The 27954-nt window shown below is 64.6% G+C and overlaps 11 protein-coding genes across 11 annotated transcripts; 3 read left to right on the top strand and 8 right to left on the bottom strand.

Moving 5' to 3' along the window:
• Window positions 1-367: 367 nt before the first annotated feature.
• Q8F55_007289 (uncharacterized protein) lies at window positions 368-802 on the bottom strand (the record flags this gene model as incomplete). Its single annotated transcript, XM_069355726.1, has 1 exon — window positions 368-802. One exon carries the CDS (start codon window positions 800-802, stop codon window positions 368-370), a length of 435 nt encoding a protein of 144 aa, XP_069207797.1.
• Window positions 803-1210: 408 nt separating this feature from the next.
• Q8F55_007290 (uncharacterized protein) lies at window positions 1211-1729 on the top strand (the record flags this gene model as incomplete). The annotated part of the gene is made up of 1 exon (XM_069355727.1): window positions 1211-1729. One exon carries the CDS (start codon window positions 1211-1213, stop codon window positions 1727-1729), a length of 519 nt encoding a protein of 172 aa, XP_069207798.1.
• Window positions 1730-2773: 1044 nt separating this feature from the next.
• Q8F55_007291 (uncharacterized protein) lies at window positions 2774-11159 on the top strand (the record flags this gene model as incomplete). Its single annotated transcript, XM_069355728.1, has 18 exons — window positions 2774-3292; window positions 3359-4762; window positions 4807-5070; window positions 5115-5405; window positions 5451-5612; window positions 5651-6400; window positions 6439-7902; window positions 7955-8104; window positions 8168-8269; window positions 8518-8583; window positions 8789-8980; window positions 9024-9272; window positions 9316-9843; window positions 9888-10262; window positions 10310-10507; window positions 10563-10772; window positions 10820-11041; window positions 11085-11159. The coding sequence occupies 18 exons, from the start codon at window positions 2774-2776 to the stop codon at window positions 11157-11159; spliced, it is 7221 nt and encodes a 2406-aa protein (XP_069207799.1).
• A 136-nt stretch (window positions 11160-11295) lies between these two features.
• Window positions 11296-11667, bottom strand: Q8F55_007292 (uncharacterized protein; the record flags this gene model as incomplete). The annotated part of the gene is made up of 1 exon (XM_069355729.1): window positions 11296-11667. One exon carries the CDS (start codon window positions 11665-11667, stop codon window positions 11296-11298), a length of 372 nt encoding a protein of 123 aa, XP_069207800.1.
• A 239-nt stretch (window positions 11668-11906) lies between these two features.
• ADH1_3 (alcohol dehydrogenase) lies at window positions 11907-13077 on the bottom strand (the record flags this gene model as incomplete). Its single annotated transcript, XM_069355730.1, has 4 exons — window positions 11907-11917; window positions 11951-12609; window positions 12641-12891; window positions 12925-13077. 4 exons carry the CDS (start codon window positions 13075-13077, stop codon window positions 11907-11909), a joined length of 1074 nt encoding a protein of 357 aa, XP_069207801.1.
• A 543-nt stretch (window positions 13078-13620) lies between these two features.
• On the bottom strand, window positions 13621-15543 carry Q8F55_007294 (uncharacterized protein; the record flags this gene model as incomplete). The annotated part of the gene is made up of 7 exons (XM_069355731.1): window positions 13621-13690; window positions 13741-13993; window positions 14033-14244; window positions 14313-14350; window positions 14387-14833; window positions 14877-15032; window positions 15067-15543. 7 exons carry the CDS (start codon window positions 15541-15543, stop codon window positions 13621-13623), a joined length of 1653 nt encoding a protein of 550 aa, XP_069207802.1.
• Window positions 15544-16096: 553 nt separating this feature from the next.
• On the bottom strand, window positions 16097-18067 carry Q8F55_007295 (uncharacterized protein; the record flags this gene model as incomplete). The annotated part of the gene is made up of 5 exons (XM_069355732.1): window positions 16097-16440; window positions 16477-16972; window positions 17008-17067; window positions 17104-17319; window positions 17354-18067. 5 exons carry the CDS (start codon window positions 18065-18067, stop codon window positions 16097-16099), a joined length of 1830 nt encoding a protein of 609 aa, XP_069207803.1.
• Window positions 18068-19565: 1498 nt separating this feature from the next.
• On the bottom strand, window positions 19566-20069 carry Q8F55_007296 (uncharacterized protein; the record flags this gene model as incomplete). Its single annotated transcript, XM_069355733.1, has 1 exon — window positions 19566-20069. One exon carries the CDS (start codon window positions 20067-20069, stop codon window positions 19566-19568), a length of 504 nt encoding a protein of 167 aa, XP_069207804.1.
• Window positions 20070-20930: 861 nt separating this feature from the next.
• On the bottom strand, window positions 20931-22881 carry Q8F55_007297 (uncharacterized protein; the record flags this gene model as incomplete). Its single annotated transcript, XM_069355734.1, has 6 exons — window positions 20931-20988; window positions 21070-21250; window positions 21341-22177; window positions 22216-22367; window positions 22422-22563; window positions 22617-22881. The coding sequence occupies 6 exons, from the start codon at window positions 22879-22881 to the stop codon at window positions 20931-20933; spliced, it is 1635 nt and encodes a 544-aa protein (XP_069207805.1).
• Window positions 22882-24349: 1468 nt separating this feature from the next.
• Window positions 24350-26224, top strand: Q8F55_007298 (uncharacterized protein; the record flags this gene model as incomplete). Its single annotated transcript, XM_069355735.1, has 4 exons — window positions 24350-24743; window positions 24776-24848; window positions 24890-25026; window positions 25062-26224. The coding sequence occupies 4 exons, from the start codon at window positions 24350-24352 to the stop codon at window positions 26222-26224; spliced, it is 1767 nt and encodes a 588-aa protein (XP_069207806.1).
• Window positions 26225-26281: 57 nt separating this feature from the next.
• Q8F55_007299 (uncharacterized protein) lies at window positions 26282-27304 on the bottom strand (the record flags this gene model as incomplete). Its single annotated transcript, XM_069355736.1, has 3 exons — window positions 26282-27026; window positions 27062-27218; window positions 27256-27304. 3 exons carry the CDS (start codon window positions 27302-27304, stop codon window positions 26282-26284), a joined length of 951 nt encoding a protein of 316 aa, XP_069207807.1.
• Between the last annotated feature and the right edge of the window lie 650 nt (window positions 27305-27954).

Genomic DNA, 27954 nt, shown 5'->3' on the forward strand with positions numbered 1-27954 from the left:
GGCTCCGCCCCCTGCCGCGCCCCATCCGTGTCTCCAACGGGCGGCGGTGTCGCGTTTCGTGCGTGTTGCAGTGCAGACGAGGGCGCAGAGAGCAGCGCGATCTCGGGACTGCGGGAGGATGGGGACGAGCGGCCGTGGGCGCCGGGGAAGGTCAGTCGGACGGCGATGGAGGAAGGATGCCGAGATGGTGCACTCGGTTTGCTGCTTGCGCCGACACCGACGCCGAAGCCGACGCAGGCTCGGGCAACGTTCTTCATTGCGCGGACTCGTTCAAGGATACATGCGAGCTACACTGCGCGCGTCAGCTCGGCCAGCGAGTGCACTTACGATGACCTTCCCCCCTTCCGCTTCCCCCTTCCCCTCCCCCCTACGCCTTCTTCTTGAACTGGTCATCCTTCTGCTTGATGCCCCACACCACCAAAAGCACAGTGAGAGAGCTCATAATGACGGGGCTGATGAAGAAGTAGGCAAACGCGATGCCCGCGTCGGCAACGTGCGCGGCGGCGAGCGCGACCGCGATGGGGCGGAGCACGGCCCACTGCTCGCCCGTCTTGGCGGCGTTGAGCGCGACGGCGATGTACGCCGAGAAGATGAGGAAAAGGCTCGTGTAGATGCCGAGCCCGAACCACTGCTTGTAGTAGGTCGACTCTGAGCCCATGAGGTCGAACGTCGTCGTCTTCATGGCGAGGAAGACGGCGTCGGCCTCGGGGCCAAAAGACGAGGGGAAGAGCGTGCCGAAGAACGTGTGCGCCGTCGTGTAGACTGTGAGCGCGATCGCGGCGAGGGTGAAGGGGGGCGGCATGATGCGTGGTGAGGCTGTTGTGGGTGGATGGCGACGGACGACGAGGGGGGGAGGAAGAGTTGACGAGACTGACTTTGAGCTGACGTTGTTGGCGTCGAGTGCACCCACCCACCCCTCGCTTACCGCGCGCCATTGTTAGCATTGTGCTCGCCCACTTCTCATCTGACCGACCGACATCCACAGCAATGCATCGGCGTCGCAGAGCATTTCCTGTCCATTGCAGCCAGTCGCCCAACGCGCCCAACGACGACTGCTTGCGATCAAACTTGTTGACGCGACTGATCGACCTGACGTCACCCAGCGAGCATGTTTGTCCTGTTGCTTTCAATGTCCTGTCGCCGCGAGGTATAACATCGCGCGCTCCGGCGCGAGCTCAACCCCCATCGACCCACTGCAAACTCCATCACAATGCCGCGCCCAGCCCTCCCCCTCAGCCCGATAAGCTACACGACGACGGCCCACGCCAGCATGGGCACGATCCTTATCGCGACAAGCGCGTCGACCCTCGCGGCCGTCGCCCTCGCCGACGACGCCGCGGCCGCCCTCAACGACCTACGCATGAGCTACCCCGCACGCCGGCTGGTCCCCGGCAAGCCCGAAGCCCACGAGATCCACCGCGAAGCCATCACGGCGCACCTCGACGCCGGCAAGCCGCTCCCCGCCCCCAAGCTGGACGGCACGCCGTTCCAGCGCGCCGTGTGGGCGGCGATCGCGGCCATCCCGCGCGGCGAGACGCGCACCTACGCCCAGCTGGCCGCCGACCTCGGCCGCCCGTCCGCCGTGCGTGCCGTCGCACGCGCGTGCGCGTCCAACCGCGTCGCGCTGGCCGTGCCGTGCCACCGCGTCGTTGGGGCGGGCGGCAAGATGACGGGGTATAGGTGGGGCGTGGAGCGCAAGCGCGTGCTCCTGGAGAATGAGCGGCGGTGAGGGAGGGGAGGGGTTCGGCTGGTGGCTAGGATGAAGTGTGATGCATACCACTCGTTGTGCAGGATTGGCGACCAGGCGGCACGTCGCACACGACCAGACCACCGGGAAGACGGCACCCGGCGCAGTCCACCCCTCGCAGCGCCCTCGCCGCCGCCAAGACGTCATGGTGCAGCACCTTGCCCACTGATTACCCGCGCGTGTGGGGAACCGAGGCGAGGCAGCTTGCGCCGGCCGGCCGGCACACCACACGACACACGCGGCTGCGGGAATAACGGCCGCTCACGGCGGGCCGACGCTGCACCTCTGGGGCCACGCTCGGACGAGCTCGCCTATGGCGCCGGGGTGCGCACGGGGCGGCGAGCACGGTGTGTCGTGGGCCAAGGGTGTTTCAAGTGGCGGTTGGTTGTTGAGCAGATCCGGGAGGGAAGTCGGCGGGGCAGCGAGGTGTGTGTCGCCGAGCCCGACTTATGACGTCCTTCGGAGCAGTGTCTGTTGTTGACTCCGCACTCCATCTCTTATCGACGACACTGAACAGCGATTCCACCATGGCTCACCCCCGCGACGCATCGCTGACACCTCACACGATGCAGCCCAGGGGCTGCGCATGCCCCCCCTCCACGCCCCGTGCAGCACCCAGGCCGCTCCTCGCTCGAAACTGATCAGTGCGGGCCCACCTCGCGCACCCACTACGCGATGCCATCCGACGTCGCTCCCAACTACCTGCAGCGCGCACGCAACGCTCGAGACGCTCGATGCGATGGCTGCGCGAGATGCGCCGCTGCACTGCATCCCCCCCAGCGTGCCGCTTGCTTGAAAAAATGTCGCCTTACCACCACCTCGTCTCTTCTCTTCTCCTCCCCATTCCCCCTTCGTTCTTTGTTTTGGTTCAGTCTGACTGTACTCACCTCCCTTGCGGGTCGTGCTCCTGTAACACTGTACTGTAGTACTCTGCGCTCTCATCACCGCTCATAACGTCGAAAAGCCCCCAAACCCCCATTGCCCCCTACAACTGTCGTTCCCAGCAACTCCAACAACTCAACAACCATGGGACCCGGACCCAAGCATAAGGGATCCCGCCCCAAACCCAAGGTGCCGACGGGTGGCGTGCGCACGCCGCCCATCTCGCGGACCGGCTCGTACGCCAGCGTGCACGCCGCCGTGAGCGCGCCCGACTCGCCCGCCAGCTCCATCTTCTCGCTCCGCTCGGCCCCGCCCACGCCCAACGCCATCACCGGCAAGATCCACTGGGGCCGCTCCGTCTACTGGGAGGTTGGCGTCGTTGCGTGGTACAACGGCCTCGCGTGGCGTTGCATCGCCGATCATGCCAGCACCAAGGCGTCCCAGCCCCCGGTCCGCCCCGACCTCTGGGAGAAGGTCGGCTTCCGCGCCCCGCCGTCCATCTCGTCGGCCGCGTCCGTCTCGTCGACCCGCCCCTCGTCGCCCCTCTCGAGCGGCAACGTCACCCCCACCCCCGGATCCCCGACTACCTCGATCCACCGCAGCGCTCTGTTCGCCGACACGCCGCCCGCGAGCCCCGCTGCCGCTGCCGGTTTCCCCAAGAAGGTAGGTGGTCGAGTGTGGCGCCGGCCGCACCCGTAGTGTCCGCGCCCCGGTGGCTGATGGTGCCAGGTCTCGACGCACGGCCCCAAGGACGCCCACAAGGACACCCACAAGCACAAGGCGGCCCCTAAGAAGCACGCTGGCCACGGCCACAACGGCCACCACGGTCACGCGCACCACAAGAGCAGCACTGGCTCCCTCCGCAACCTTCTGCAGCCCACCCAGCCCCTCCCGGCCGCGGCTGTTGTCAACACTGCCGCTGTCGGTACCGGCGCTCACGTCGTTGCCACGGCCAAGGCCGAGGAGAAGCTCAACGAGGTTGTCGCCAAGGTCGACGTCGTTGCTGACAAGGATGTGAAGGCCGAGGCTGAGGTGAAGGAGGCCGAGGCCAAGATTGAGGCCGTCAAGCCAGCCGAGTCCGTGAAGGAGGCCAAGGTTGAGGCCAAGGTTGAAGCCAAGGTCGAGGTCAAGGTTGAGCCCAAGGTCGACGCCAAGGTCGCCGAGGTCAAGGCTGCTGAGCCTGCCACCGTTGCCCCCAAAGTCGAGGCCAAGGCTGCTGAGAAGCCTGCCCTCGTTCAGCCCAAGGTTGAGGTTGTGGCCGAGGCCAAGAAGGAAGTCCCCGCTCCTCCTACTCCTGCCCCGGCCCCTGCTCCGTTTGCCGCCCCGGTCGCGGCTGCCGTCGCCCCCGTCATCCCCACCCCCGTCGCCAAGCCGACGCCGGTCGCCTTCGCCCCCAAGAAGGGATGCACCGACGCCGTGACCAAGCTCGTTTACCGCCCTGTTACTCCTGCTCCCAAGGCCGAGGCCGCTCCCAAGGCCGTCGCCACTCCCAAGGTCGAGGCCGCCCCCAAGCCCGCTCCCCTGCCCAAGATTGTCGTTCCTACCGTCCCCGCCACCGTGGAGTCGCCCCCCGCTCACCCATACGGCTACCTCCCGACGCTTTCCGAGGTCGAGGCCGCCGGCAAGGCCAAGGCTGCTGCCGCGGCCAAGCCGGCGGCTGGGGCTGCACCCAATTCGGAATCCGTCGCCGTAAGATTCTTGAAAGAGACGAACAAGATTTGGTCGCACGCTCACACTCTCAAGACCGAGCCAGTGGCCGTCGTTGTTCCTCAGACCCCCTGCTCATGCCCTCACCCCCACGCTGCTTCCCAGGCCAAGAAGGCTGTCCCCGCCCCGGCGCCCATCAAGGCCGCCGTCAAGGAGGTCAAACCTGTTGCCCCTGTCAAGGCTGCCGTCAAGGAGGTGGCCAAGCCTGCCGTCGCTACCAAGCCCGTTGACAAGAAGGAGGAGGCCAAGACCGCCATCACCAAGGCTGCTGGTCCCGTCCTCGCAACCCTGGTCAGCCAGGAGCAGTTCCTCCGCGAGCTGCGCGCCATCCACGGCCAGGCTTTCCAGTACCCCGTTGTCGCGAACAAGACTGTCAGCCTCTACGAGCTGCTCGCCGCTGTGGTGTCGTACGGCGGATACCGTGTGGTGAGTTTACCTGTAGTTGTCACGAACATGGCTCATACCCTCAGCTCGACGCCCAGCCCATCACCACCACCTGGACCACTGTCACCAACTTTGTCGGCTACGGCCTCGGTGTCGACCCGCTTGTCCCTCCCCGTATCCGCGAGGTGTACCTCCAGTACCTCGCCGGCATTGAGGTGTGGTACCTCCCTCGCCCCGATTCGCCGCTCCTCCCCTGGGCGGCCAACACCCTCTACGAGGCTGGTACCACCGTTCTCAACGGCAAGGACAAGTTCTACGCCAAGGTCACTCACCGCAGCACTCTTGAGGAGGTAAGCTGAGCGCACGCATCTTCAACCCAGCTTACACCCATCAGACCCTCGGATTCACCCACCTCTGGGCCGCCCTCGGCAAGCCGTACACCCTTCCCTACACCATCGAGCAGGTTCGTGCTCCTGCCCCCAAGGCTCAGGCCGTCGCTACCAAGCCCGCGCCCAAGGTCGCCAACAAGTTTACCTTGGGCTACGCCGGCCCCGACGTCACCAAGACCAAGGGTGACTCGTCGTCTGCTTGGAAGGCTGGCTACCGCTATACCGCCGGTGAGCTCGCGTGGGACGGCAAGAAGGTGTATGCTGCCAAGATCGCGCACTCGGGCACCAATGTCGAGGTAAGTCAGGTGTCTGTCCTTCAGGCCGAGCTCACACCCGACCAGTCGCTCCGTTACACCCACCTCTGGAACCCCCTGTTCACCCCCGCGTACCTTGCTATCGCCGCTGCCCCTTGGGCCAAGTACAGGTCGTACTACGTCGGTGACATTGTGTCGTTCAACGGCGTCGCCTACCAGGCACTCCTCGCTCACACTGCCGCTCACCCGGTGAGCAACTGCCCGACTGTTCTCAGCTGACGCTTCAGCCCACTGAGGACCTCGTCTGGACAAAGGCTCCTACCAACCGCCCTCCGACCATCATCGTGATTGACAAGCCCAAGCCTGCCGCCCCCAAGGCCATCTCGCCCAAGATTGCCGCTCCGGCCTCCCCCGCCTCGCCCAAGATCAAGAAGACGGTCAGCTTCGAGAACATCCCCTCGGTTCGCGAGATTGAGCGCAACCTCAGCCCCAAGGTGGACCTGAAGCGTCTCCTCCCCGCCCCTCCTGCTCCTACTCCTGCTCTCGCCCCTAGCCACGGTACCTTCCCGGCTATTGGTGAGCTCAAGAACTTTGTCAATGAGTGGTTCGAGAAGGACAAGGTGGAGAAGGCCGAGAAGGAGGCCAAGCTCGAGACCAAGGTCGTCAAGGTTGGCGGTGTTCCGGTCGAGGTCAAGGTCCTGCCCGACCCCAAGCCCGCGCCGACGACCCCTGTTCCCGTCCCGGCTGGTCGCCCCAAGCGCGGTGGCCACACCCGCACGCCCTCGGCCCACTCGTTCCCAGTGGCTGCTGGCCTCGCCCCCGTGGTTACTGCCCCTGCTGCCTCGTCGCCTGTCACGTCCCCTCTTGCCTCGCCGACCGACTCGCCCCTCGCTCAGCTCCCCAGCGAGATTGACTTTGTCGCCGAGCTCCGCAGGCTTCACTTCAACCCGCACCTGCAGTACCCCATTGTCAACGGCCGTCAGGTCAGCCTGTACGCCCTGTTCAGCTGCGTCCAGGCCATTGGTGGATCGAAGGAGGTGAGCTAGACAGCGCCTGATCGATGGCTGACGAACAGGCCGATGCCCAACCCCTGGACAAGCTCTGGGCCGTTGCTGCCTCTTTCGTCGGCTTCACTGGTCTCATTCCCGCCACCATTGGTTCGCACGCAGTGTACCAGGCCATCCGCGCCGTCTACCGCGAGTACCTTGGACGCTACGAGGAGCTCTACGTCGCCAAGGCGCGCGCGGTCAAGGTTGGTGAGAAGGTCAAGCAGAGTGCCAAGATCAAGGTGGGTCCCCAGTCTGCAGCCAGCGAGAAGCCGGTCGAGGTGAAGGCGGAGTCCAAGAAGGTCGAGAAGGTGGCGAATAAGGTGGCAAAGGTGGTCGAGAAGGCGGCCAAGGCCGTGGAGAAGGCGGAGAAGAAGGTGGAGAAGCTGCTCGAGGTTGTGAAGCCAACCGAGGTCATCGAGCCCGAGGTTGCCGCTGTGATCGCCTCCGAGCCCGCTCCCCCGCTGGACAAGGCGATCAAATCGGAGGTCGTCGCTGAGCCGCGTGTTCAGTTCGAGCCCGAGGTCCTCGTTGCCCCTGCTGTGGAGAAGCAGTTCGCCCCCGCCTTCACTGGTCGTAACATCGACGAGCTCAAGGCCGATGTCAAGGAGTTCTGGGAGGAGAAGAAGGCGGAGGTGAAGGCCCCGGAGAAGGCCTCCGAGCCCGTCGTTCCGAAGGCAGCTGTCCCCGTTGCTAAGGCCGTTGCTCCCACCCCCTCTCCTGCACCCACCCCGGTGCAGGCGAAGACCCCTCCAGCCCCTGCCCCCACTCCTGCTCCCTCCGCTGACGACGACATCAAGATTGATATCAGCGAGGCCGAGTTCCGCGTGCGCCTCGAGGCCATCCACAACCGTCCTGTGGCCTACCCGATCGTCAACGGTCGTCAGGTCAACCTCTACTCGCTCTTCACCTTCGTGCTCGCCAATGGTGGCTCGGGTGCCCTCGACAAGGACTTTGACAAGCTGTGGCCCATCGCCGCTGCCTTCGTTGGCTTCCGCGGCCTGACCCCTGACCACCTCGGCGCGCTTGCTCTCGTCAACCAGATCCGTAACCTCTACCAGACGTACCTCGGCCGCCTCGAGGAGTCGTACTGGGTCAAGAAGAGCGGCAAGATCGAGCAGCCCAAGGTCGAGGTCGCCGTCAAGCCTGCGCCTGTCGCCAAGCCCGCTCCCGCCCCTAAGCCCGCCCCCGCGAAGAAGGAGCGCAAGCTCGAGCCCGCCGGCAAGGTCATTCGTGACGCCCTTGCTGCCGAGCGCAAGGAGAAGAAGGAGGCTGCGGCCAAGGCCAAGGTCGAGAAGAAGGTTGAGCCCAAGGCTGAGAAGCCCAAGGCCCCTACACCCGTCGACCCTGCTACTGTGTCGGAACAGTTCTTCCTGGACAAGCTTCGTGCCGTCCACGACACCAAGGACCTCCAGCCCGCCTTTGTCGACAACAGGAAGATCAGCCTCTACACCCTCTACTCGTTCGTCATTTCCAACGGTGGTTACAAGCTGGTGAGTAGCTTCATGCTGTTGGAAAATGTAGCTACCACTGCTGACATCTCAGTTCGATGCCCAGCCCCTGGAGGACCTCTGGACCCGTGCGACCAACGCTGTCGGCTTCACCGACCTTGTGCTCGGCACTCCCTCGGCCATCGCTACCGTCGGCCGGGTCAAGGACATCTACCACATCTTCCTCAAGCGTCTCGAGGACAAGGTCAGCGCCCTCGTCGAGGCGGACCACCAAATCCGTGCGACCAAGCCTGCTAATGCGGTCCAGGAGAAGGGTGTTGTGGAGGAGAAGAAGGAGACCAAGCCTGCTGTCGCTGCTGCCCCAGCCGCTACCCCGGTTGCCGCTCCCGCCGAGCCCAAGGACAAGGAGGTTAGTGCCCCAGCCGTGCTTCCAGCCCCACCCGCGCCGCCTCTTCCCATTGTCACCGACACGGGTGTGACGTTGTGGAAGACCGACACGTTCTACAACGCCGGTGCGGTCGTGCTGCATGGCGAGACGACGTACCGTGCCAAGGTCGGCCACAGGAGTAGTAAGGTCGAGGTGCGGCCTAGTGCCTTCTTGTTCTCCACGGTCCGCAGAGCAGTGTGATGAGTGTGACAGTGATGCTGACGCCGCAGGCTCTCACGTACCACAACCTGTGGGAGAAGGTCAAGGTCGTCCCCGACTCACCGAGCGCCAAGAAGGTCAGTCCCGTGTCTGTTACTCCCATCCCTGTTGTTGTCAACACGGGCATTCGCCCCGAGTCTGTTGTCAACTGGCGCTTCAACACGCTCTTCCGTGTTGGAGATGTCGTGTGGTGGGCCGGCCGGGCGTTCAGGTGCAAGCTTGAGCACGTCAGCGGCGACCGAGTCAGTCTGATAGCACCACACCCATGCTGACTCGGCGTAGCTCCCATGGGACACGAAGATCTGGGACAAGGTCCCCGACCTGACGCCCCCTGCCGCGCTGACTGCGACCACTTCTGCTCCCCGTAAGACCCCCGATTGGGAGAAGGGCGTGCCGTACTCGACCGGCAGCGTCGTCTGGTTCGCGGGCAAGAACTGGCGTAGCATCAAGGGCCACATCAGTACCGCCGTGCAGGTGAGTTGCGCCTCACGATCGGGACCATCAACTGACAACCCAGACCCCCTGGGTCAAGGAACTCTGGGTCAAGGTCGAGGACCATGAGCTTGATGGCCTCGTCATTCCCCCTGCTCCCAAGGCCGAGGCTGCCCCTGTTGTTGCTCCTGTCGCTGCTGCTCCCGCCACCAAGGCCTCGCCCGTGGTCTCCGCCCTCCACACTCGCCTCAACCGTGTGCCGTGGGAGTACGGCCATCTCTACGAGGAGGGCTCTGTCGTTTGGATCGGGGAGACCCCTTGGCGCTGTGTTGCTGTACGTATAGCAGTACCCGCCCAGACCAATGCTAATTCCCCAGGCTCCTAAGGAGGGTGTCAGCACCGGCCTCTGGATCAAGCACACCGACATTGTTCGCGAGTGGAAGCCTCAGTCCGTTCCCGAGGGTGTCAAGGCTGCTCCTGCCAAGCCTACCCCCGAGGCGGTCCCCACCGCCTGGACCTACGGTGTCAAGTACACTGCAGGTCAGGTGGTGTCGTACCGCAACGGCCTGTGGCGCGCCGAGAAGGACCACGTCTCGGGCGAATATGTGAGCGTCCCACCAGGCACCATTGTCGACTGGAGCTCATTGGCAAAGTCGCCTGCCCAGGGTGTGCAGAACGGTCTGTGGTCCGAACTCAAGCCCAAGGCCGACGTTGTCCCGGCTCCCACCCCCAAGGCGGCGCCTGCGCCTGCCGTCTCCGCGGCACCCGTGCCCAAGCTCAAGGTCCCCGAGCCTGAAATCTCCAACTGGAACTGGAACGGCGTGCAGTACCGCAAGGGCCAGGTTGTCTCGCACGCGGACCGCCACTGGCGCGCTGCCCAGGACCACGTCTCGACTTCGGCTGTTGTGAGTAGAGCCAAGACATTGTTGCTCCAAGCTAACTCGCCCAGCTTCCTCACCAGGGTGCCGTCTCGGGCCAGTGGGAACTCGTTGGCGAGAAGTCGCCTTCGGCCCACTGGCCTCCCGAGGTCGCTGTCGTCAACAGCCTGTCGACTGGCGAGAAGGTCGTCGTCGACAAACTCGCCGTCGACATTGCCAAGGCGGACAAGCCGAAGAAGAACCCCGTGGTAAAGGTGAAGGATTTTGGCGTCGCTGCAAAGCCCGTTTCTGAGGTGGATCCTTCGCCCCTGCCCAAGGTTCGCCCCAAGAGCGTCCCCGAGGGCAGGAACGACTGGAAGCCGTACACCAAGTACGATGTCGGTGACATTGTGTGGTACCAGGGTGTTGCTTGGAAGTGTATCCGCTCGCCAACCAACAAGACTGCGGTGAGAGCTGACGTTGTGGAGGTGCCATCCCAGCTGACACACCTCAGCCATCAAGCGACCAGTTCTGGGAGACCGTCAAGGCGCCAACGCCAGCTGTGCCGGCCCCGTCGATTGCCCAGATCCTCGACGAGCCCGCCTCCGACATCCGCACCTGGTCGCGCAACGTCCACTTCGCCGTCGGCGACGTCGTTTCGCACTCGGGTGCCGCGTGGAAGTGTGTGTTTGCGCACACTTCTGTCCTTGAGGTGGGTCTTGGCCGACTAATGTGGCCCTCGCCTATAACGAATATTCATCGGGTAGCCCTCGCAGGGCGTCCTGTGGGACAAGGCAAGCGGCCAGCAACACCTCGTGCCCGCTCCGTCGGCGGAGCGTACCACCACGACATCGACGCCGATCGACATTAGCGCTGCTGCTCCTTGGGCTCGCGCTGCTACCTACGAGCCCGGATCGGTTGTCAAGCATGTCGACGGCGTGTGGATTGCTCTGTTCAAGCACATCAGTGTTCTTCCCGTGAGTGGAGCTGACGGATTGTTGTGTCGGCAGCTCACACTCCACAGCCATCCGAGGGTGTCCTGTGGCACCTGGTCGCCGGTACTCCTGCCCCCGTCTCCGTCTCCGCCCCCGCTCCCTCTGCCCCCGCCCCCGCCCCCGTTCCCGCTCGCAAGCCTTATGTTGGCCCCATCCACTGGGAGCCTCACAAGACGTACAGCCAGGGTGTCCTGGTCTGGACTGGCGCTTGGGTCTGGGAGTGCCTGGAAACACATATCAGTCGCAAGGTGGTGAGTTAGCTACATGATCTGGGGACAGCTAGCTAACCCGCAGCCTGCCCACTCTCGCGAGCACTGGCGCCTGGTCGGCAGCCGCTGGGACCGCACACCCAGCTACGTCACCAACTAGTCCGCCCTTACTACCTTCATTTCTCTCTCATCCACGCTGCTGCCGCCCTGCATGCTCTTGTAGGACTGGAATGTACATGTTGCATCGATCGTGGGGTTCGCGCAAAGAATGTTAGGCGTCACCAAGGCGGCGGAGGCTACGGGTACAACGCGACGAGGACATGGATGACTGCGATGACGAGGGCGACGGAGACGGCGGCCTGGGTGACAGTCCCGCTCGAGCGAGGTGGCGAGGGGAAGAGAAGCGGGGGGACGGGCACGGGGCGGGCCGAGCTGGTGGCCGCAGAGCTCGTGGGCCACACGGCAGTGGGAGCGGTATTGGGGTCGCAGACACGCGTCGAGAGGAATCTCCACACGAAGGGGCAGTCGGCGGCGCGGTGTGCGGCAGTGGTGGCGGCGTCGGTGGGCGGCGGTGGGGGTGGGTGGAGCACGACGGCGCTTGCTGGCGCGACCCAGGTCGGGGCGGGCGGGTGGAGGACGACTGCGCTGGCTGGGTTGGTCGTGTTCATTGCGGAGTGTGTGAGTGGAGAGTGAAGAGTTGAGTGGAGAATTGAGTCAGTTGTGTGAGGCAGGCGAGGGATGAGTGCGGAGCGAGTTGTGTGTCAGGACAGGCAGTTGTGTGCTGGACCGGCGGGTTGAGTGATGAGTACACAAACAAACACACGCCACGCGGCTTCGCCACCTCGTCGTGCCACACCCGCCAACCCATCAACACTGCCATGCATCTCTCTGTTGTCTGTTCCAAGCACTACTGCCACACTGCTGTCAGCACCCCCCGCAGTCGGAACTCACAATCAACCACCACCCTGCCCGCAACCTTGCCAGCGTGCATGCGGCGGTAAATGTCGTCGATGTTGGCCAGCGGCTCGACCACCACCTGCTGCGTGACGTGCCCGTCCGCTACGATCTGGAGCGCCTCCATCGCGTCGAGCCGGCTCCCGACATAGCTGGTCACGATGGACTTGCGCTCCACGACGCTCGTGAGCATGTCGGCCTTGAACTCGCTCCCCTCAGGCGGGATGCCGACGGCGACCACGCGCCCGCCGGGCCGGATGTACCCCATCGCCAGGGCGTACGCCTCGACCCTCGGGCTCGTGACGAGCGCGGCGTGGGGCCCGCGCCCGTCCCGCGTCGCCGCTTTGATGGCCGCGACGAGGTCGGGCGTGTCCCGAAAGTCGATGAACGCGCGCACGCCGTTGCGGTCGCACATGGCCCTCTTCTCCGCCCCCGTGTCGACGGCGACGACGTTGAGCCCCATGAAAACGGCGTACTGAACCGCCAGGGAGCCCAAGCCCCCGCCGGCGCCGGGGATGGCGATCCACTGGCCCGCGCGCGTGCGGCTCTCTTTGAGCGCGCGCCACACGGTCAGGCCGGCGCAGAGGACCGGCGCGGCGACGGCCAGGTCGAGGCCGTCGGGGATGGGTGTGAGCTGCGAGGTGTAGGAGACCGCGCTGGCGTCAGCTGGGGATTGTGGGCGCTCACAATTGCTGGAAGGTGCCGGGCTCGTCGAAGACGCTGTGCTTGGCCTCGGGGCAGATGGCCTCGTCTCCGGCCAGGCACGTCTCGCACTGGTTGCACGAGTGGATAATGTACTTGATGCCGACGCGGTCCCCGACCTTGAGCTTTGTGATGGGGTCGTTGAGCGCCACGATCTCGCCCGTGCCCTCGTGCCCCGCGATACAGGGCCTGGGGGTGGGGAGCGCAAACTCGTCGTGTACGAGCGAGTAGTCGGACTGGGGTTAGCGCGCGTGGGGGGAGGAGCTTACATGGCACACGCCGGAGTAGCGGAGGCGGACGAGCGCCTGGCCCGGCTTGAGGGCCTCGGGCTGCACGACGGGGATGGTCTCGACGACGGTGCCGGCCTCTTTGGAGTGCGAGACGGCCGCGAGCTGGTGCGTGGGGATGGCGGTGATGGTCATCTTGTTGTGTGTGGGTAGCATCGCTGGAGTCACAGCTCATCTTATACCTGTCAACGGCGAGGTGCCCCGCCTGCCCTGGCGGCGAGGCCCCGGGTCGGCCATGTTCGAGGCGATAGGCGGCGAGGTTAGTCGGTGGGGTGAGTCGCAGATGGAGACACGGCCCTGCGTTTGGCGGCACGCGTCTGGACGCCGTTATCTGGCCTCTGGGGAGCGGGCGTTGCGTGTCGGCTGCATGGGTGATGTTCCGACCGACAAGGTCATCGCGTATCGAGTATTCTTATCCTGCCAGACGCGATGGATGTCATGTGGCCTTGGACGCGGCCATTCTGCCTAAACTCGGCAACAAAGATACACGCGACTGGACGCCGAGGGCATTGGCACCATGCATGCATGTGTTGTCTCTCCGTGATGAACATATCGCTGTATGGTTGCTAGCACTGCATGCTAGATGGCTGCTCTTTTGAAGGACCGGGGGACAACTGCCTGGCCACTGCGGACCCGTCTGTCCATCACCACGTCCGTCCGTCTCCAACACCCCCAAGCCTACTCAAGCACCCGCACCAGCAGCGGCATCTCGGGGACAAGCGGCAGCCCCTGCCCATAGCTGTACGACCTGAGGTCGATACCACTGCTTGTCAGCACACCTTACCCCACCTCACTCACGGCATGCGGCGCTGCTCGGGGCGCTGGGGCAGCGTCTCAAAGCTGAAGCTGCGGAGGAGCACAAACAGCACGACCTTGATCTCGGCGATGGAGAACCGGTACCCGATGCAGTTGCGCGGGCCGCCAATAAACGTCAGCAGGTTGGCGTAGATGCCCGGCGTCTTGACGGTGGGCTCGGTCGCGTGCCGGTCGGGGTTGAACACGGACGCGTCCGGCCCCCAGATCTTCTTGTCGACGTTGACCGACGCGATGGCTGCGGTGTGAGCTGTCGATAAACAAAGCTGCCACTCACGAATGAACACGGTCGTGCCCTTGCGCAGCACGACACTCTCAACCAGCGTGCCGTCGCGCCCCGTCACGGGCTTGCTGAGCGGCACGACGACGTCGGCGACCGTCTTGCGGATCGTGTTGGACACGGGCGAGTGGATGCGCAGGATCTCGCGCACAAAGTACTCGAGGTAGGTGAGCCCGTTGGCGTGTCGAAGCTCGGGCTGTCCGCGTCCACTGTGAGGATCTCGGCGCGCAGCTTGTCCTGGATGTCGGGGTGGCGTGCGAGCCGGTACAGCGCGTACGACATTGCGACGGCCGTCGTCTCGGCGCCTGCGAAGAGCTGGCCTCATCAGCTCGGAGCACATCACACACGCACAAAGGTCCTGATCTGGTCGACGATCTCGTCGGTGCTCATCTGCTCGGACGGCTTCGAGGACAGGTTGGACTTGAGGAGCAGGGAGACGAGGTCGCGCCCGAGCTCGCCCTTTGCGTCGCCCGACGCCGCGGCGGCCTCGAGCGCAGCCTTCTTGTTCTCCACCAGCCGCCGCCCAACCTTGACCGCGGCGTCGTTGTACGCCGTCATCTTGACCTGCGCCTCGACGGGTAGCTTCTCAAGCACCGGCATCATGGCGAACAGCTGCGCGAGCTCGCGCTTCTCCTTCTGACCCAGCGCGTCCTGCATCGCGCGCCAGGCGTCGGTGAACTCGGACGGCGAGTCGTTGAGCGCCGCCGTGTCGTGGTTGAACCCGGCTGTGCCGATGATATCGAGGGCGAACTCGGCCAGGAACTTTTGCACGTCGACCTTGCGCCGTCCGCCCACAACCTGGAGTGTGAGCACTCACGTACACTGCAGCACCCCGACGCACCACCTTGTCGTCTCCCTCAGCCCTGCGGGCGAGCGCGACCCCGTCGTTCGCTGGGTCGAAGAAGGACGCAAACTTGTCGCGCAGCTCGAACGCCTTGTCGTAGAACAGGGGCACCAGCTCGCGGATCGCCGGCGGACCGAAGGTCGGGTTCATTGCCTGGCCGTCAGCGTGGGTACAAAAGCCCGCTCACCTTGCGCGGACGCCGGTGCGCGTCGCCCTCGAGCACGATGAGCCCCTGCCCGCCGACGAGGATGCCGAGGAGGTTGAGCAGGCGCGACGGCTTCTGGAACACGGTGTCGTTCTGGAGGATGCAGCTCAGCGCCGCCGGGTCGGTCGAGTAGAAGATGTGCGTGCCGAAGAAGCCGTGCAGGCGGCCTGTGGGCCACTTCTCGGTCCACTCGAGGGGGAGGGACGAGTCGGTGCCGTCGTCGCTGGCCTTGTCGAGGAAGTCGCGCCAGTTGCCAAACACGGGCGAGGTGCGGTCCGGGCCCGGGAGGTTGGCCATGCTCGCCGACAGCGCCGCCCGGCGCCGGGGGTAGAGGTAGGCCCAGGTGAGAAGCGCGAGGAGGGCGAGGGCGGCCGGGACGGAGACGACGAGCGGCGCGCTGGCGACCGCCCACAGCGGGGCCAGGACGTCAGCGAGCGGCAGCGACGAGTTGGACGGCATCGCTGATGAGGGGATGGGGGGCTGCGGGGCTTCCGAGTCTGCTAGTTAAGGCAACGGCGGCCTGAGTCTGACGCCCCGGATTCATCAGCACGCAACGGCAGGTCCTAAGGTTGTGCCTCGTCGTTGACGTCGCCGACCTCGTGCCTCGGCGTGGGAGACGGTGCCCCCGCCGCGATTCCCGTGATCTCGGTCCTGAAACATGACAATAGACCTTGCCATGCGGAATACGAGGCTGCAGAGTGGCCGGGGCAGGCGGGGGGGCAACACAAAGTCAAGAAAATGCAGCATCCCTCCGCCACGGCACTCGGGCCGGTGTCAACCCTTCGGACGGTGCGGGAAATCCGAGGCGGAAGACCCGCCACGGTGGGTCGGTGCTGCTTCACGTCAGCCTCTGGTGGGCAGAACAAGCCCAAGGTGTGGCTGAGACTGAGGAATGCATAGAGAGGTCATCATGATCGTAAAAGCTCCTATCGCTATCTCGCTCGTCGGCATCGTGGCTACCGCGGCAAGCATGTTTCGTACACGTAAATCCAATACAACCGCCGCCCCTCGCCTACGCCTCGTACACCATGCGCACGAGCAGCGGCACCTCGGGTGCGGGCTCGAGACCCTGCCCCACGCTGTACGACCGGAGGTCGAGGCCGGACATGCGCAGCTGCTGGGGGTTGGACGGGAGGGTCGCAAAGGTGAAGGTGCGCAGCAGCGTGAAGATGACGACCTTTGTCTCGGCGAGCGAGAAGCGGTACCCGATGCAGTTGCGCGTGCCGCCGAGGAACGTCATGAGGTTACCGTACACGCCGGGCGTCTTGACCTTGGGCTCGGTCGCGTGGCGCTCGGGGCGGAACTCGGACGCGTCGGGCCCCCAGATACTCTTGTCGACGTTGACGTTTGCTATTGCTACATGCGTCAGTGGAGCCGAGTGGTGCTACGCACGGATGAAGATCGCCTGGCCCTTCTTGAGCATGACCGAGTCCATCATGCGCCCGTCCCGACCGCGGATGGGCTTGCCGAGGGGGATGTGCGTGTCGTGTGCGGCGACGCGGAGGGCGATGGGGACGGGCGCGTGGAGGCGGAGCACCTCGCGCACAAAGTACTCGAGGAAGGTGAGCGAGTTGAGTGTGTCGAGGCCGGGCTGCTCGACGTCGACCGACATGATCTCTTCGCGCAGGCGGGCCTGCATCTCGGGGTGGCGCGCGAGCCGGTAGAGGATGTAGGACATGGTGACTGACGTGGTCTCGGCGCCGGCGAAGAGCAGCGTGCGGATCTGGTCGACGACGTCGTCGGTGCTCATCTTGAGGTGGGCTGGCACCCCGGGCTCGGCGTTGGCGAGGAGGAGGTTGGACACGACGTCGCGCCCGAGCTCGGTCTTGGGGTCCACGCCTGTGTGCAGGGCTGCGTTTAGGGCCGAGACCTTGTCATTGACGAGGCGCTAGGGGTGAGCTGGGTGCGTGGCGGGGAACCCACTCTTCCGACTTCGACCACCGCGGCGTTGTAGCGCGTCATCTTGGCTTGGGCGTCGAGCGGCTAGGTATGAGCTGGGAGCAATGTGACGTGGCTTACGATCTTCTCGAGCAGCGGCGCACCGGCAAAGATCTGGGCAATCTCACGCTTCGGCACGGTGCCGAACGTGTCGAGCATTGCACGCCAGGTGTCGGTGAACTCGGACGGCCGGTCGGCCACCGCGCCAACGTTGTAGTTGAACCCTGCGGCGCCGATGCAGTCGAGGCCGACTTCGCCCATGTAGGTCTGGACGTCGACCTTGCGTGTTCCGGGGATCTGACATCAGCACAGGGCCAATAGCCACACTCACCTTCTCAGACGCGTCGGCCGCCTTGCGGCTGGTCAAGAGTCCGTCGTTGGCCGGGTCGAAGAAGGAGACAAACTTGTCGCGGAGCTCGACGGCCTTGTCGTAGAAGATCGGGACCATCTGCTGGACCGCGGGGGCGTTGAAGGTCGGGTTCATCACCTTGCGGCAGCGGCGGTGGGCGTCCCCCGACAGCACGGCGAGGCCGTTGCGGCCGACGAGGATGCCGAGGAGGTTGAAGTAGCGGTCGGGCTTGGGGAAGAGGTGCGCATTGTTCAGCACGTGGTTGAGCGCCGTCAGGTCGGTCGTGTAGAACATGTGGCTGCCGAGGTGGCTGTGGAACCGGCCAGTGTGCCACTTTTCTACCCAGCTGATGGGGAGCGCCGCGCCCGCGCCGTCCTCGTTGGACGTGTTCTTCATGTCGGCCCAGTTACCCTCCCACCATGATGTGCGGTTGTCTGGTCCGGGGAGGTTTGCAACGTCGCGGCTGAGGGTCCAGGTCGGGTAGTGGAAGATGTAGAGGTAGAGCGCGAACACAAAGAGGGTCCAGACAAGGGGGATGGAGAGGTATAGAGGCGCGGACCACAACCAGGCGATAGGGTTGGGGAAAGACCACCTCAACAAGCTTCCCGGGGGGTCAAGAGGCCACACTGGGAGCGACCGTGAGGCATTGTTCGGAAGGATCAAGAGGTCCGGGAGGGTCATTGTCGCTGCTGCCATTGGGGGAGTAGTCGTGAGCACTCGAGGCGGGGGACGGGCTCCCGATAAACAAGGACCCATGGTTTATATCGAGCTGCATTTCTGATACTCGCTGCTCTATGGGTTGTTAGCCAGGACCTACAGCCCGACCATATCGCGACTAGACCTGGCCTCGCTTGCGACAGTGCACATCAGCACACCAAACAGTCAGTAACCACCGGCAGCACGCCGGCCACCTCCCCTCCCGGCAAGACGCGGTATCCTCCACTAACGCGTATCTGAAACCCAGGTATCTGACGACCTGGCCCAGATGCTAGGACGCGCTCCAGGAACACGAGCGAGCGCTGTTGGTGTGAAAGGGGTTGGACACGACCAGAGGCAACTGCTGGATGGGGGATTAGGTCCAGCTGATGGCCCAGCTCTTAGTCGCCGCAACTCCGAACCTGGGCCAGCAGTTGGGCCAGGATGGGGTGTGTTGGAACCAAAGGTGGAACACTAGCATGTCGGGCTGTCGGCAAGCTCCAGGAGATACGGGCCGTGGTGCCACGGGTTGAAGATGGGCCAGGTCCGGCGCGGCAAGAGCAGGCGAAACACGACGCTATCTCGCTCCAGCATCCATCCCTCAATCACCCATGTCTCAACCCACATGCCCAGCCAATTCCAACGGCCCCTCCCATCCGATGATATCAGCCCATGTCCGTCGGGGTTAGCGTCTGCGTCGGCGCCGGATAGCCCACCGCACGACGCGTAGTAGGCACGGACGGAGCGGAATGCATCATCGCGCTTCGATGCATCGAATACAAGTCGCGCAGGCGCGTCGTCGGATGTTAGGGACAGGGGTTGGTTTGGTGTTGACCGCTGGGTTGCCGCTGGGTGTGTCTCGGTTGGGCTTGTTCAGCGCTGGTGTGTTGGAGGAGCGCGTCGAGTCGCGCGCGGGTTACTGATGGGCGAGACAACGCTTTGTGCCAGCGTGGAACGTATACAGGTGGGTGAACTACAGTTGGTGGGAGGGACGGGGAGACGGGCTTGCTGCTGACTTTTGACTTTACTTTGGAGAATAGGAGCGGGGTACTAGAAAGACTTAGGAGGCACGCAGGGGGGTGCCTTTGATTGCTGCTGCGCTGAGAGGTGCGCGGGTGCGCTTAAGAACGAAGCGACGCGGCGCAGCAACGAGAGCTACGCGTCGACAGGGGGGAGGAGCATTGAGGAGTCGAGACAAGAAGAAAGAGAGTGGTGCCGCGGCCGTGGTTGGTTTGCGCCGTGCGTTGGGTTAATGGAGTGCGACGTGGCGCGGCGCACAGGGCGTTCCGGGACGACCAGCGCATGTGCGCAAGGTCACTGGAGTCGCCGGGCGGAGTGGTGCGTGGCCGACTAACAGAGTGTTAGCGAGGGGGACGGTACACAGGGGGAGGGACGCGACGCGACGGCATTCCGCACCAAGCAGGGTGGCGGCGGCGGCGGCGACATCACACTGTCGCCGCCAAAGTCACCGATACGCCGTTGCACGCCGCACCCACTCTCACAACTCACACTTGAGCCATGCTGGACGGGCCCGGAGCGACGAGTACCACTTTTTCAGGCTCTCGGCTGGTGAGCTCGGGCGGCCGTGGTGGTGGTGGTGCGCGTGCGGCGCGTGGGGATGCCCATGCACATCGAGGTGAGCGTGGGTGTGCGCATGGGCTACCGCCTCGTGGCCGTGGCGCTTTGCACGCGCGCTATTCTTCTGCCGACGGCTGAGGCGGCGCTGGGGGGCCGGGCCGACGACGACAATGTCAATCTCGAACAGGCCATGGTCGCGTGCGAGCTCGTAGTCGCCGTCATAGTCGTAGTCGTTTGCACTGCCCGTGCTGTCGTACCCGCGGTCGCAGGGGTGGACGCGCACAGTCGTCTGCGTCTGCTTGTTGTAGTCGTCGTCGAGCCAGAGGCCGAGCGAGCTGACGGGCGAGGACACGACCGTCGTCGTCGGGGAGGCGGACGGGGAACGGGACGACGAGGTGCGCGAAGACGAGCGGCGGAAGGGCATGTGGTGGCGGATGGGGGTTGATGGATTAAAAAGGGGTTGTGTACTAGCTGTCAGTATACCACAGCGCCGAAGCACTGGGGGAGACCTAAGAGGAGGGGAGGGCCGTCGGTCGGGCCAAGGTTTTATGGGTCAGAGATTCATCGGGCTGGGCGCTGGCTACCCCATGCAAGCAAGACATCTGGGGCCTGATAACAACAACGGCGACCAATCGTGCAGTGGTGCCCATCGTTTGCGTCGGTTGCGACGACGCTTGGGTCGCATTCCATCAAATTTCCGCCAAGGTCGTCGTGGTCGTCTGTCTCGCACCGGTGCCGGGCCCAGCTCTCAGTTCTCAGTGGTTGACGCAGTGTGACGAGGGCACTATGCGGCATTTTGGAACCGACGTGTTGCGACGCTCCTGGTGCGCTGGGTGCGCTGCACGGTCGGGCCGGCGCAAACGACAGGGGGGCGCGGGCGAGCGGGCGAGCAGGCGAGCAGGCGGGTGAGGCGCGAGCGGGTGGCGCCGGGGCCGTTCGGATTCTGGCCTTGCGAGACGATGGCGGCCGGTCGCGCACGTATGGGGCGGCTGGGGCCATCTGGGGAGATGCGAGTGGCGGCCAGGACCGAGGACCGAGGGCTGCGCAGGAGGTGGTCAGCTGCATGATGTCAGTGGGTGGTCCGTGAGCGTGCCGAGCGTCTTGGCGGGCGTGCACTGCGCGCCTGCGCGCCGAGCGACCGTGGCTCCGGCCGCGGCGCCGGCGGCGGAAGAGTAACCGCTACATCCCAAGTGTTGAACTGCTACAGTGTTTAGGCAAGATTATTAAGGCGCCGGTTGAAGGCCGCGGATATAGTAGGTTGATTTGTTGCCCGGGAGCTGGCTGTTTAGAGCGCTGTCCGGCCACGGGTCTCGACGGGGAGAGCGACCATGATAAAGGCAGTACTGTGTGGTGTCAGCTCGTTACCCCATCGTTGTTGTCGCGCCATGGTCCGCGCCGTTGACGCGACCACGCGTGTGACTCACGCCACGAAGATGCCGGCAGAAGCGTACACCGGGCCGTTGGGCGTCAGTCCCGCCTTGGAGTAGACGGCGATGATGGGCGCGAACAGACCCGTGACGCGCGACGCGGCCGAGCAGATGGCATCGCCAGTGCCGCGCGAGGGAGTGGGGAACAGCTCGGGGGCGTAGCCGTACAGCACACCGTCTGGGGGAGAGAGTTAGTACCTCGTCGCAAATGCCGCCCGGCCGGCAGTCGGCTCGGGTCGGCTCGCTCCCCACCGCGGCTGCCACTCACAGAACGCGTTCTCAAAGAATGCGGCAATCGAGGTCAGAGCGTTGACCTGCACCTGGGTCTTGGCTTGCGTAAGGGCGAAAAGGAAGATGCCGGCGAGCAGGGTGAAGGTAGCCATGGCGAACTTGCGGCCCGACCGGCTCCAGTCAACCATGAACGCCGCGACAATCGAGCCGGGGATTCCGCATGCCGCCTGGTACGTGTAGCTGGCGTACGTGTCGTTGAGGTTCATGTTGCCAATGTCGGCGTACTTTTGCGCGAGGTACGTGCCGAGGAAGCCGTTGTAGAGGGGGTACGCGAGGCCGAGGGACGCGTAGCAGAGAGTGATGAGCGAGGTGGAGAGGGCAAGACGCGGAGTCGAGAAGAGGGCGCGCACGTGCTCGAACGAAACGTCGTCAAACGAGTTCTTGAGCAGCTCGACCGTCGAGAACTTGGTCTCGACCTTGCCCTTCTCCTCGGCGGAGAGGTAGGGCGCGGCCGCGCGCTCGAGGTCCTGGAGGGTGAGGCTGCTCTCCTTGCCGTTGCGCTCTGCGATCTTGTGGATGATGTCGACGGCCGCCGCGTCCTTGCCGATCGAGGCGAGGAACTTGGGCGACTCGTAGACGGGCATGACGAAGAAGCGGAGGGCCCACAGGAAGATCATCATCGCGCCGAGCGTGTAGTACGTGTAGCGCCAGCCCATGTTGGACTCCTTGGTGCAGAAAGTGCCGGCCGCGGGCGCCGGGCAGCCCCAGCGCGCGAGGAAGCCCCACGCAATGAGCGACGCGACGACCTGTCCGACCGCCCACCACACCGACAGGAGCGTGAGGAGGTACTGCTGCTTGCCGGGGAGGAACTCGACTGGTGGGGTTAGGGGGATCGATAAGGCTCAAACTCACGGAACATGGTGCCGTCGACGGGCATGTTGCCGCCAACGCCAAAGCCACAGCATGCAATCATAGCGCAGAACGCCGTAAAGTTGTTGGTACCACCGGCAGCGATACCGAACACACCACCGATAACGAGAGTACAGTTCCAGGCAAGGCGGCGGCTGGGTGTGTGAGCGGTGCCACAAGCTGCCATCTCCGCGTCGTCACCAACTCACCCGATGATATCACAGGAGCATCCCCAGAAAGTAGCACCGACAATGAGACCGACGTAGAGGGCGAGCGTGGCCAGACGGACCTCGGGGTACCCGCGCCATTCGTTGGCGACGGCGGGCATGATGATGGCGATGCCCTGGAGCCCTGCGACGCGTCAGCAAAGGTACACAGAGCTCGCTCCCATATCTCCCACTCACAGATGTTGTCTGCGAACCAGCCAAAGCCGGCGCTGAAGAAGAGCTCGTACTGGTATCGGCCCATGCCAATCTCGGCAATCGCCTTGTTGAGCACCTCGACCTTGGCGAGGAAGGCAGGCTTGATGCCCTCACGCTTGGCCGTGAGCGTGATGTCGCTCACGATCGACTCGGCGTCGACAAACGTCTCGTCGTCACCGCTAGCCTTCTTCTTCTCCGGCGCGAACGCGGGCTCGGCGGCGTACACCTTCTCGTTGACGTCGGACATGGCGGCGGCGGTCGCGTGGGCGGTCGTGCGAGTGGACGAGGTGGTGAGCTAATGGTGGGAAAGAGGTGGATCGCGTCGTTGCTGGATTATTTGGGCTGGGTCGAGAGCAACAGCAGGCCGGAGTATGCGGAGGGGGTCACGGGGCGACTTTTGCACGCTACGGCTAACAGCCACGGCTTGGCTACGCTCCACGCTCCTCACGCCTCCCATGGCTCTGGGGCGGCTGCTGCCGGCGCGTGGGTCGGAACGCCTGCGCCGATTCTGGTGGTGCCGAATTGTGGTGGACCAACGTGCTGCAATCGGTGCACGTTCGACGTGGGTCCCTCGGCGCTGATTGGCCGACGGTCCCCTGCCGCTGCGACGGCCTGTCCATTCTTGGCCCGAGGAGTCGCGGATTTCAATGCCGGCCGGGCGGGTGAACGCCTGCTGCAGCCCGGCCGGCGTTCACTGTGCCTCGGTGGAGAGGTGACACGATGGACATGGATGTGAACGTGATGAGAGACGACGAGAATGTGAGTGGACAAGACTGTGACTCGAGGGGAAGACGTCATGAACGTGCCTGTTTGGCACCGCCGTGGGCGACGCGTCGCGACACGACACGTCGTCGGTGCGCGACGCGTCCATCGACGCGCGCTGTCTCGTCTCAGAGGCATGTGTAGTGGTGGGCGCATCCATTCATGTGTATGTGTAGGCTAGTGGTGCGCCAGTATGTCTGTCTCGGGCACAATGATCTGCGTGATCCGCGGGGTGTTGGTGGGCGCGACCGCCTCTGCCCCGGCTCACGTCATCCTCGCGTTGGCGCTATCTATGACTGCTGGCGCATCGGTAGGACGCGCTCTGGAACTCTGATGCCTAGTTCTAGACTAGAAGACTGGCGTTTCAAGACTCTCAGACTTGCCTGGCTGTTGTCTCTCGTGGGGTGTGAGTGAGCTCTTCGTTCGGCATTTCGGCTCCACCGGTCCGACGACTGCCCCATTAGAAGTTCCCAGATTTGATAATGCTCCAGCCTACCGCCGTTGAAGGTCTAATTCGCTCCTCACAAGCAACGTCGCCCACCGTGCCCAACAATAGCCCTCCCAACTGACCACCTCCAGACGGCACTCACGACGAAACATGCACTTCAACAGCCTGGCCATCAAGCGCAAGGCCATCCTCCTCTACGGTCTCAGAACGACGTGTCATGGGCCTTCTCACTAGCATCTCGTAGCCCCCTACACCCCCTCAAGCAGGCCTTCGAGCAGACCTCCAAAGGCACCCGCCACCGAAGCCACCGCCGGCGCCACAGCGGCTCTCGTCCTCAACTGTGCTCTGCTCGCGTGCCGTGTCAGACGTCGGGCGGACATCCTCGCCCCTAACACCCTTGATCACCAGCGTCAGTGCGAAAGAAGCCGACGGCAGTGAGCAAGATGTTAGATTTCTCACGTACTCATCATCATCACTTACAGCTTGCGCCGAGGGGCAACTTACCATGCGGGGCGGGGCCGATGTCAAGATGAGCGACGACGCCGCTGTCGGCGCACCGCTCGCGCGCGCCCCCTCACGTCGGACAGCGGCGCAGCAACAGCACAAGCACCTCTTCTCGTTCCCCCTCCCACACCTGTGGGAGCACGGCTCGGATCTCCCGCACGAGCTCGAGACGCTGCTCCACACCGTCACCACGCTGCCCCCGCACCTCCGGCACCACCGCGACCACGAGCTGTACACGATCGAGAATGACAGCCTGGCGACGCTCGGCGGCGCACCCCTGCAGCGCAGCGCGACGATCACGACGATCGGAGTTGGCCCGCCGCCCGACGGCGGGCGCGAGGCGTGGCTGTGTATCCTGGCCGCGTTCCTCATCCTCGCGAGCGTCTTTGGGTTTGGTGGGTGCTGGAGAGGACAGGGCTGATCGCAGTGACGAGCATGGGCCAGCTGAATGCCTACTACCTCGCCCACCAGCTGAGCAGGTACTCCAAGTCACAGGTGGCGTGAGTTGTTGTGGTGATGCAAGGCGCAGCTCACACCGCAGCTGGATCGCGTCGTGCCAGAGCATCCTCAACTTCGTCCCCTCCGTCCTCTGGGGCCGCGTGTTCGACGCCCACGGAGCGCGCGCCCTCGTCATCTCCGGGACAGTGGTGTGTTTCCTCGCCCTCGTCGCCGTCGCGTGTGAGCTTGCCCGCCTATGAAGAAGCTCACGCCAGTCTCGCACGAGTACTACCAGTTCCTCCTCGCGCACATGCTCTTCGGCATCGGCGCGTCGCTCACCTACTCGCCCGCAACGAGCGTCGCACCGCACTGGTTCCTCCGGCATCGGAGCACCGCCGTGGGGATCATCGTGTGCGGAGCGGGGCTCGGTGGCGTCGTCTATCCTATCATGATCAAGCAGCTTACCGACCGCCTCGGTGAGCTCATAGAACCCCTCGGCAGCTCACACACAGTGTTCCGGGATGCCATCCTAATCATCGCGGGCATCACCGCCGCGCTCATGCTCCCAGCGTGCGTGTGGCTCAAGACGCGGCTGCCGCCCCACAAGCCGCCGCCCTGGCGCGACCTCGGCAAGCCCTGGCACGAGAAGGAGTATGCCTTCCTCGTGCTCGGTGCCGCAGTCTTCACACTCAAGTGGGTAGAACCGACGGCCTGGGCTGACAGTAGCTTCTTCACGCCATACTTTGACGCCCCGGTGCTCGCAGCCAACAACCTCACCCCAACGGTGGCTGCGTACGCCGTCGCGCTCCTCCAGACCGGCTCGTTTGTCGGGCGCGTCCTGGCCGGCGTGCTCGCCGACAGCATGGGCGTGTGGAACCTCTTCGGCAGCGTGGGGTTCGCCACGCCCGTGTGGGTGCTCGCGACGTGGATCCCGCACGTGGGCTCCGCTGGGGGCATCGTCGCGTTGCTCGGGTACGGCGTGCTCTCCGGCGCGTGGATCACGCTCGTGTCGGCCTCGGCGGCGGCCATCTCACCCACCCGAGAGATCGGGCTGCGGCTGGGCATGCTGTGGAGCGCGACGGGCCCTCCCATCCTCATCGGGCCGAGCGTGAGCGGCCAACTTATCACAGCCGCAGGGGGCAAGTTTACCTATGCGGGCGTGTTTTGCGGGGTAACCCTGCTGGCCGGCGCCGTGTTGATCGTCGTACCCCACGCTCATAACTGGGTCTGGGGGAAGAAGCGGAGCACGATTGCGGAGGGTGGTGACACGGTCGAGCTTGGACGGACAGCCCCGCGTATCAGCAGTCCGTTACCCCAGCTTGAGCAGGTTTACGAGGAGACCAAAGAGGAGGAGAGTAGACGCAAGGACTTTAGCACCCGCACGAGTGCCAGCAACACGCTCGTCGACATTGCCGCCCTCAACAAGCCCGAGGCATGACACGGCCTGACCCCAATCACATGTACAAACAATGCATACTGCCTTCTATTCCCCACCCTATGCCGCATCGCTGATGACGTCAATGAGCTTCTCCACGGCGCTGCCGATGTTGACGCCCCACTTCTCGGGGGTGGTCTGGAGGTAGAGCACGCCGTCCTCGACGGCCGCCTCGGCATAGCTACCGCCGTGCTTGCCGCCGCTGGTGAGCTTATCGACGACACGCAGCGCAACCTCGTTGGCCGTGACGACCTCGGCCCACGCCTCCTGGAGCAGGTCGTCCGAGTCGAACTTCTGGTACTTGAGCGCGCTGACAAAGTCAGAGAAGTACTCCCTCGAGAGGTTGCCGAGGCGGTTGTCGGGGTCCTTGTCCGTCTTGACGGGCTGGAGGGCGGCGTACACGGCGTCAAAGTTGGGGTTGAGGACGAGCTTGTCGTTCTTGAGCAGCTCGCGCGCCTCGGCCTGAAGGCGCTCCGCGTCCTCGGTGTAGTCGCGGCCGATGGCCTTCTTGGCGGCGGGCGAGAGCCTGATCGCGCCACCGGCCTCAGCGGCGTCGGCCTTGCCCAGCTGCTCGAGGAGCTTGTCGTTGTTGAGGCCCTCGTCGACGTTGGTCCACAGGCGGTCCTCCTTGAAGACGATGAAGAGCTTGCCGTCCTTGATGAGGGGGCCGCAGTACGAGTACAGCCCGTCGTGGTCGACATCAAGCGCGAGCTGGTGCGAAGGCACGAGGCGGTTCAGCTCGGCCGCGCCCTCGGGGTAGTCGCGGAGGAGGTACTGCAGCGACGAGGCCGCGCCGTCAAAGTAGCTGGCGTCAGCAGGGTTGGGAGGGGGGCGGCTCACCCGTTGATCACGTCGCCGGGGCGGCCGGCGTAGCTGTCGCTCGCGGCGACGTACGGCGCGATGATGAGCGGGTCGACGTTGATGGTCCAGTCGACGCCGAGGAGCTTGGAGATGGCCTGCTCGTGCTCGGGGCGCTTCGAGTCCCACTCGTCACGGACTGAGGGGTGAGTGCTGGCCCGGGCACGCGGACTCACTGTTCTTCTTCTCGACGAGGGTGAGCTTGGCGGCAGGGGCGAGGGGCATGCTGGGCAGTGGTTCTGTTCTGGGACTTGGCTAGCACACCGACGCGTCCCGCTGGCTTCTTATACTCGTCTCGGCGGAGATCTGCGGCATCTTCACCATGCCTACGTTCGGCTCGCCAGCTTGGCTACTACTCGCTCGCCATCGTCGTCACTGCTGCTGCGTGTGGCGTCACCCCCGCCCTGGTCCAGCGACTGCTTCATGTGTCAAGTGTCGACATTCCTACAGCCACTCGTACGGCCTCGCACTGGAACCCGTTCCGGTAGGACTGACTGCGCTGCTGTTCCTTTGGCATTGAGAGCGGGTGGCCATCGGGTATGACTGGGGCTCGCTCGCCCTGGGCTGCGGGCTTGGCAGACCGCAATCGGCGCGCCTCATTCAAGGAATGCGGCACCCGGGATGCCGTGAACGGCGCGTGGGCGTCGGACGCGTCGACGCGTGCTTGCTCGGGCAGCGCACAGCTCGCCTCGGCGTCGCCTTTGAATCGGATCGGTTGCGTCAGACGAACATAGCGCAGGGAGGCGGAGAGGGAGCACCCCATGTCGGCCCGGTCCTGCTCGGCCGAGCCGACGAGGCGGACTGGACCCTCGACGGCGGACCCCTCGGCGTCTACGCCACGGCGGGCGGCTTCGCATCGCCTTGCATAGCGTTTC

Source organism: Vanrija albida (genome assembly GCF_041260175.1).
Source record: "Vanrija albida strain AlHP1 chromosome Unknown contig_5, whole genome shotgun sequence".
Taxonomy (NCBI): domain Eukaryota; kingdom Fungi; phylum Basidiomycota; class Tremellomycetes; order Trichosporonales; family Trichosporonaceae; genus Vanrija; species Vanrija albida.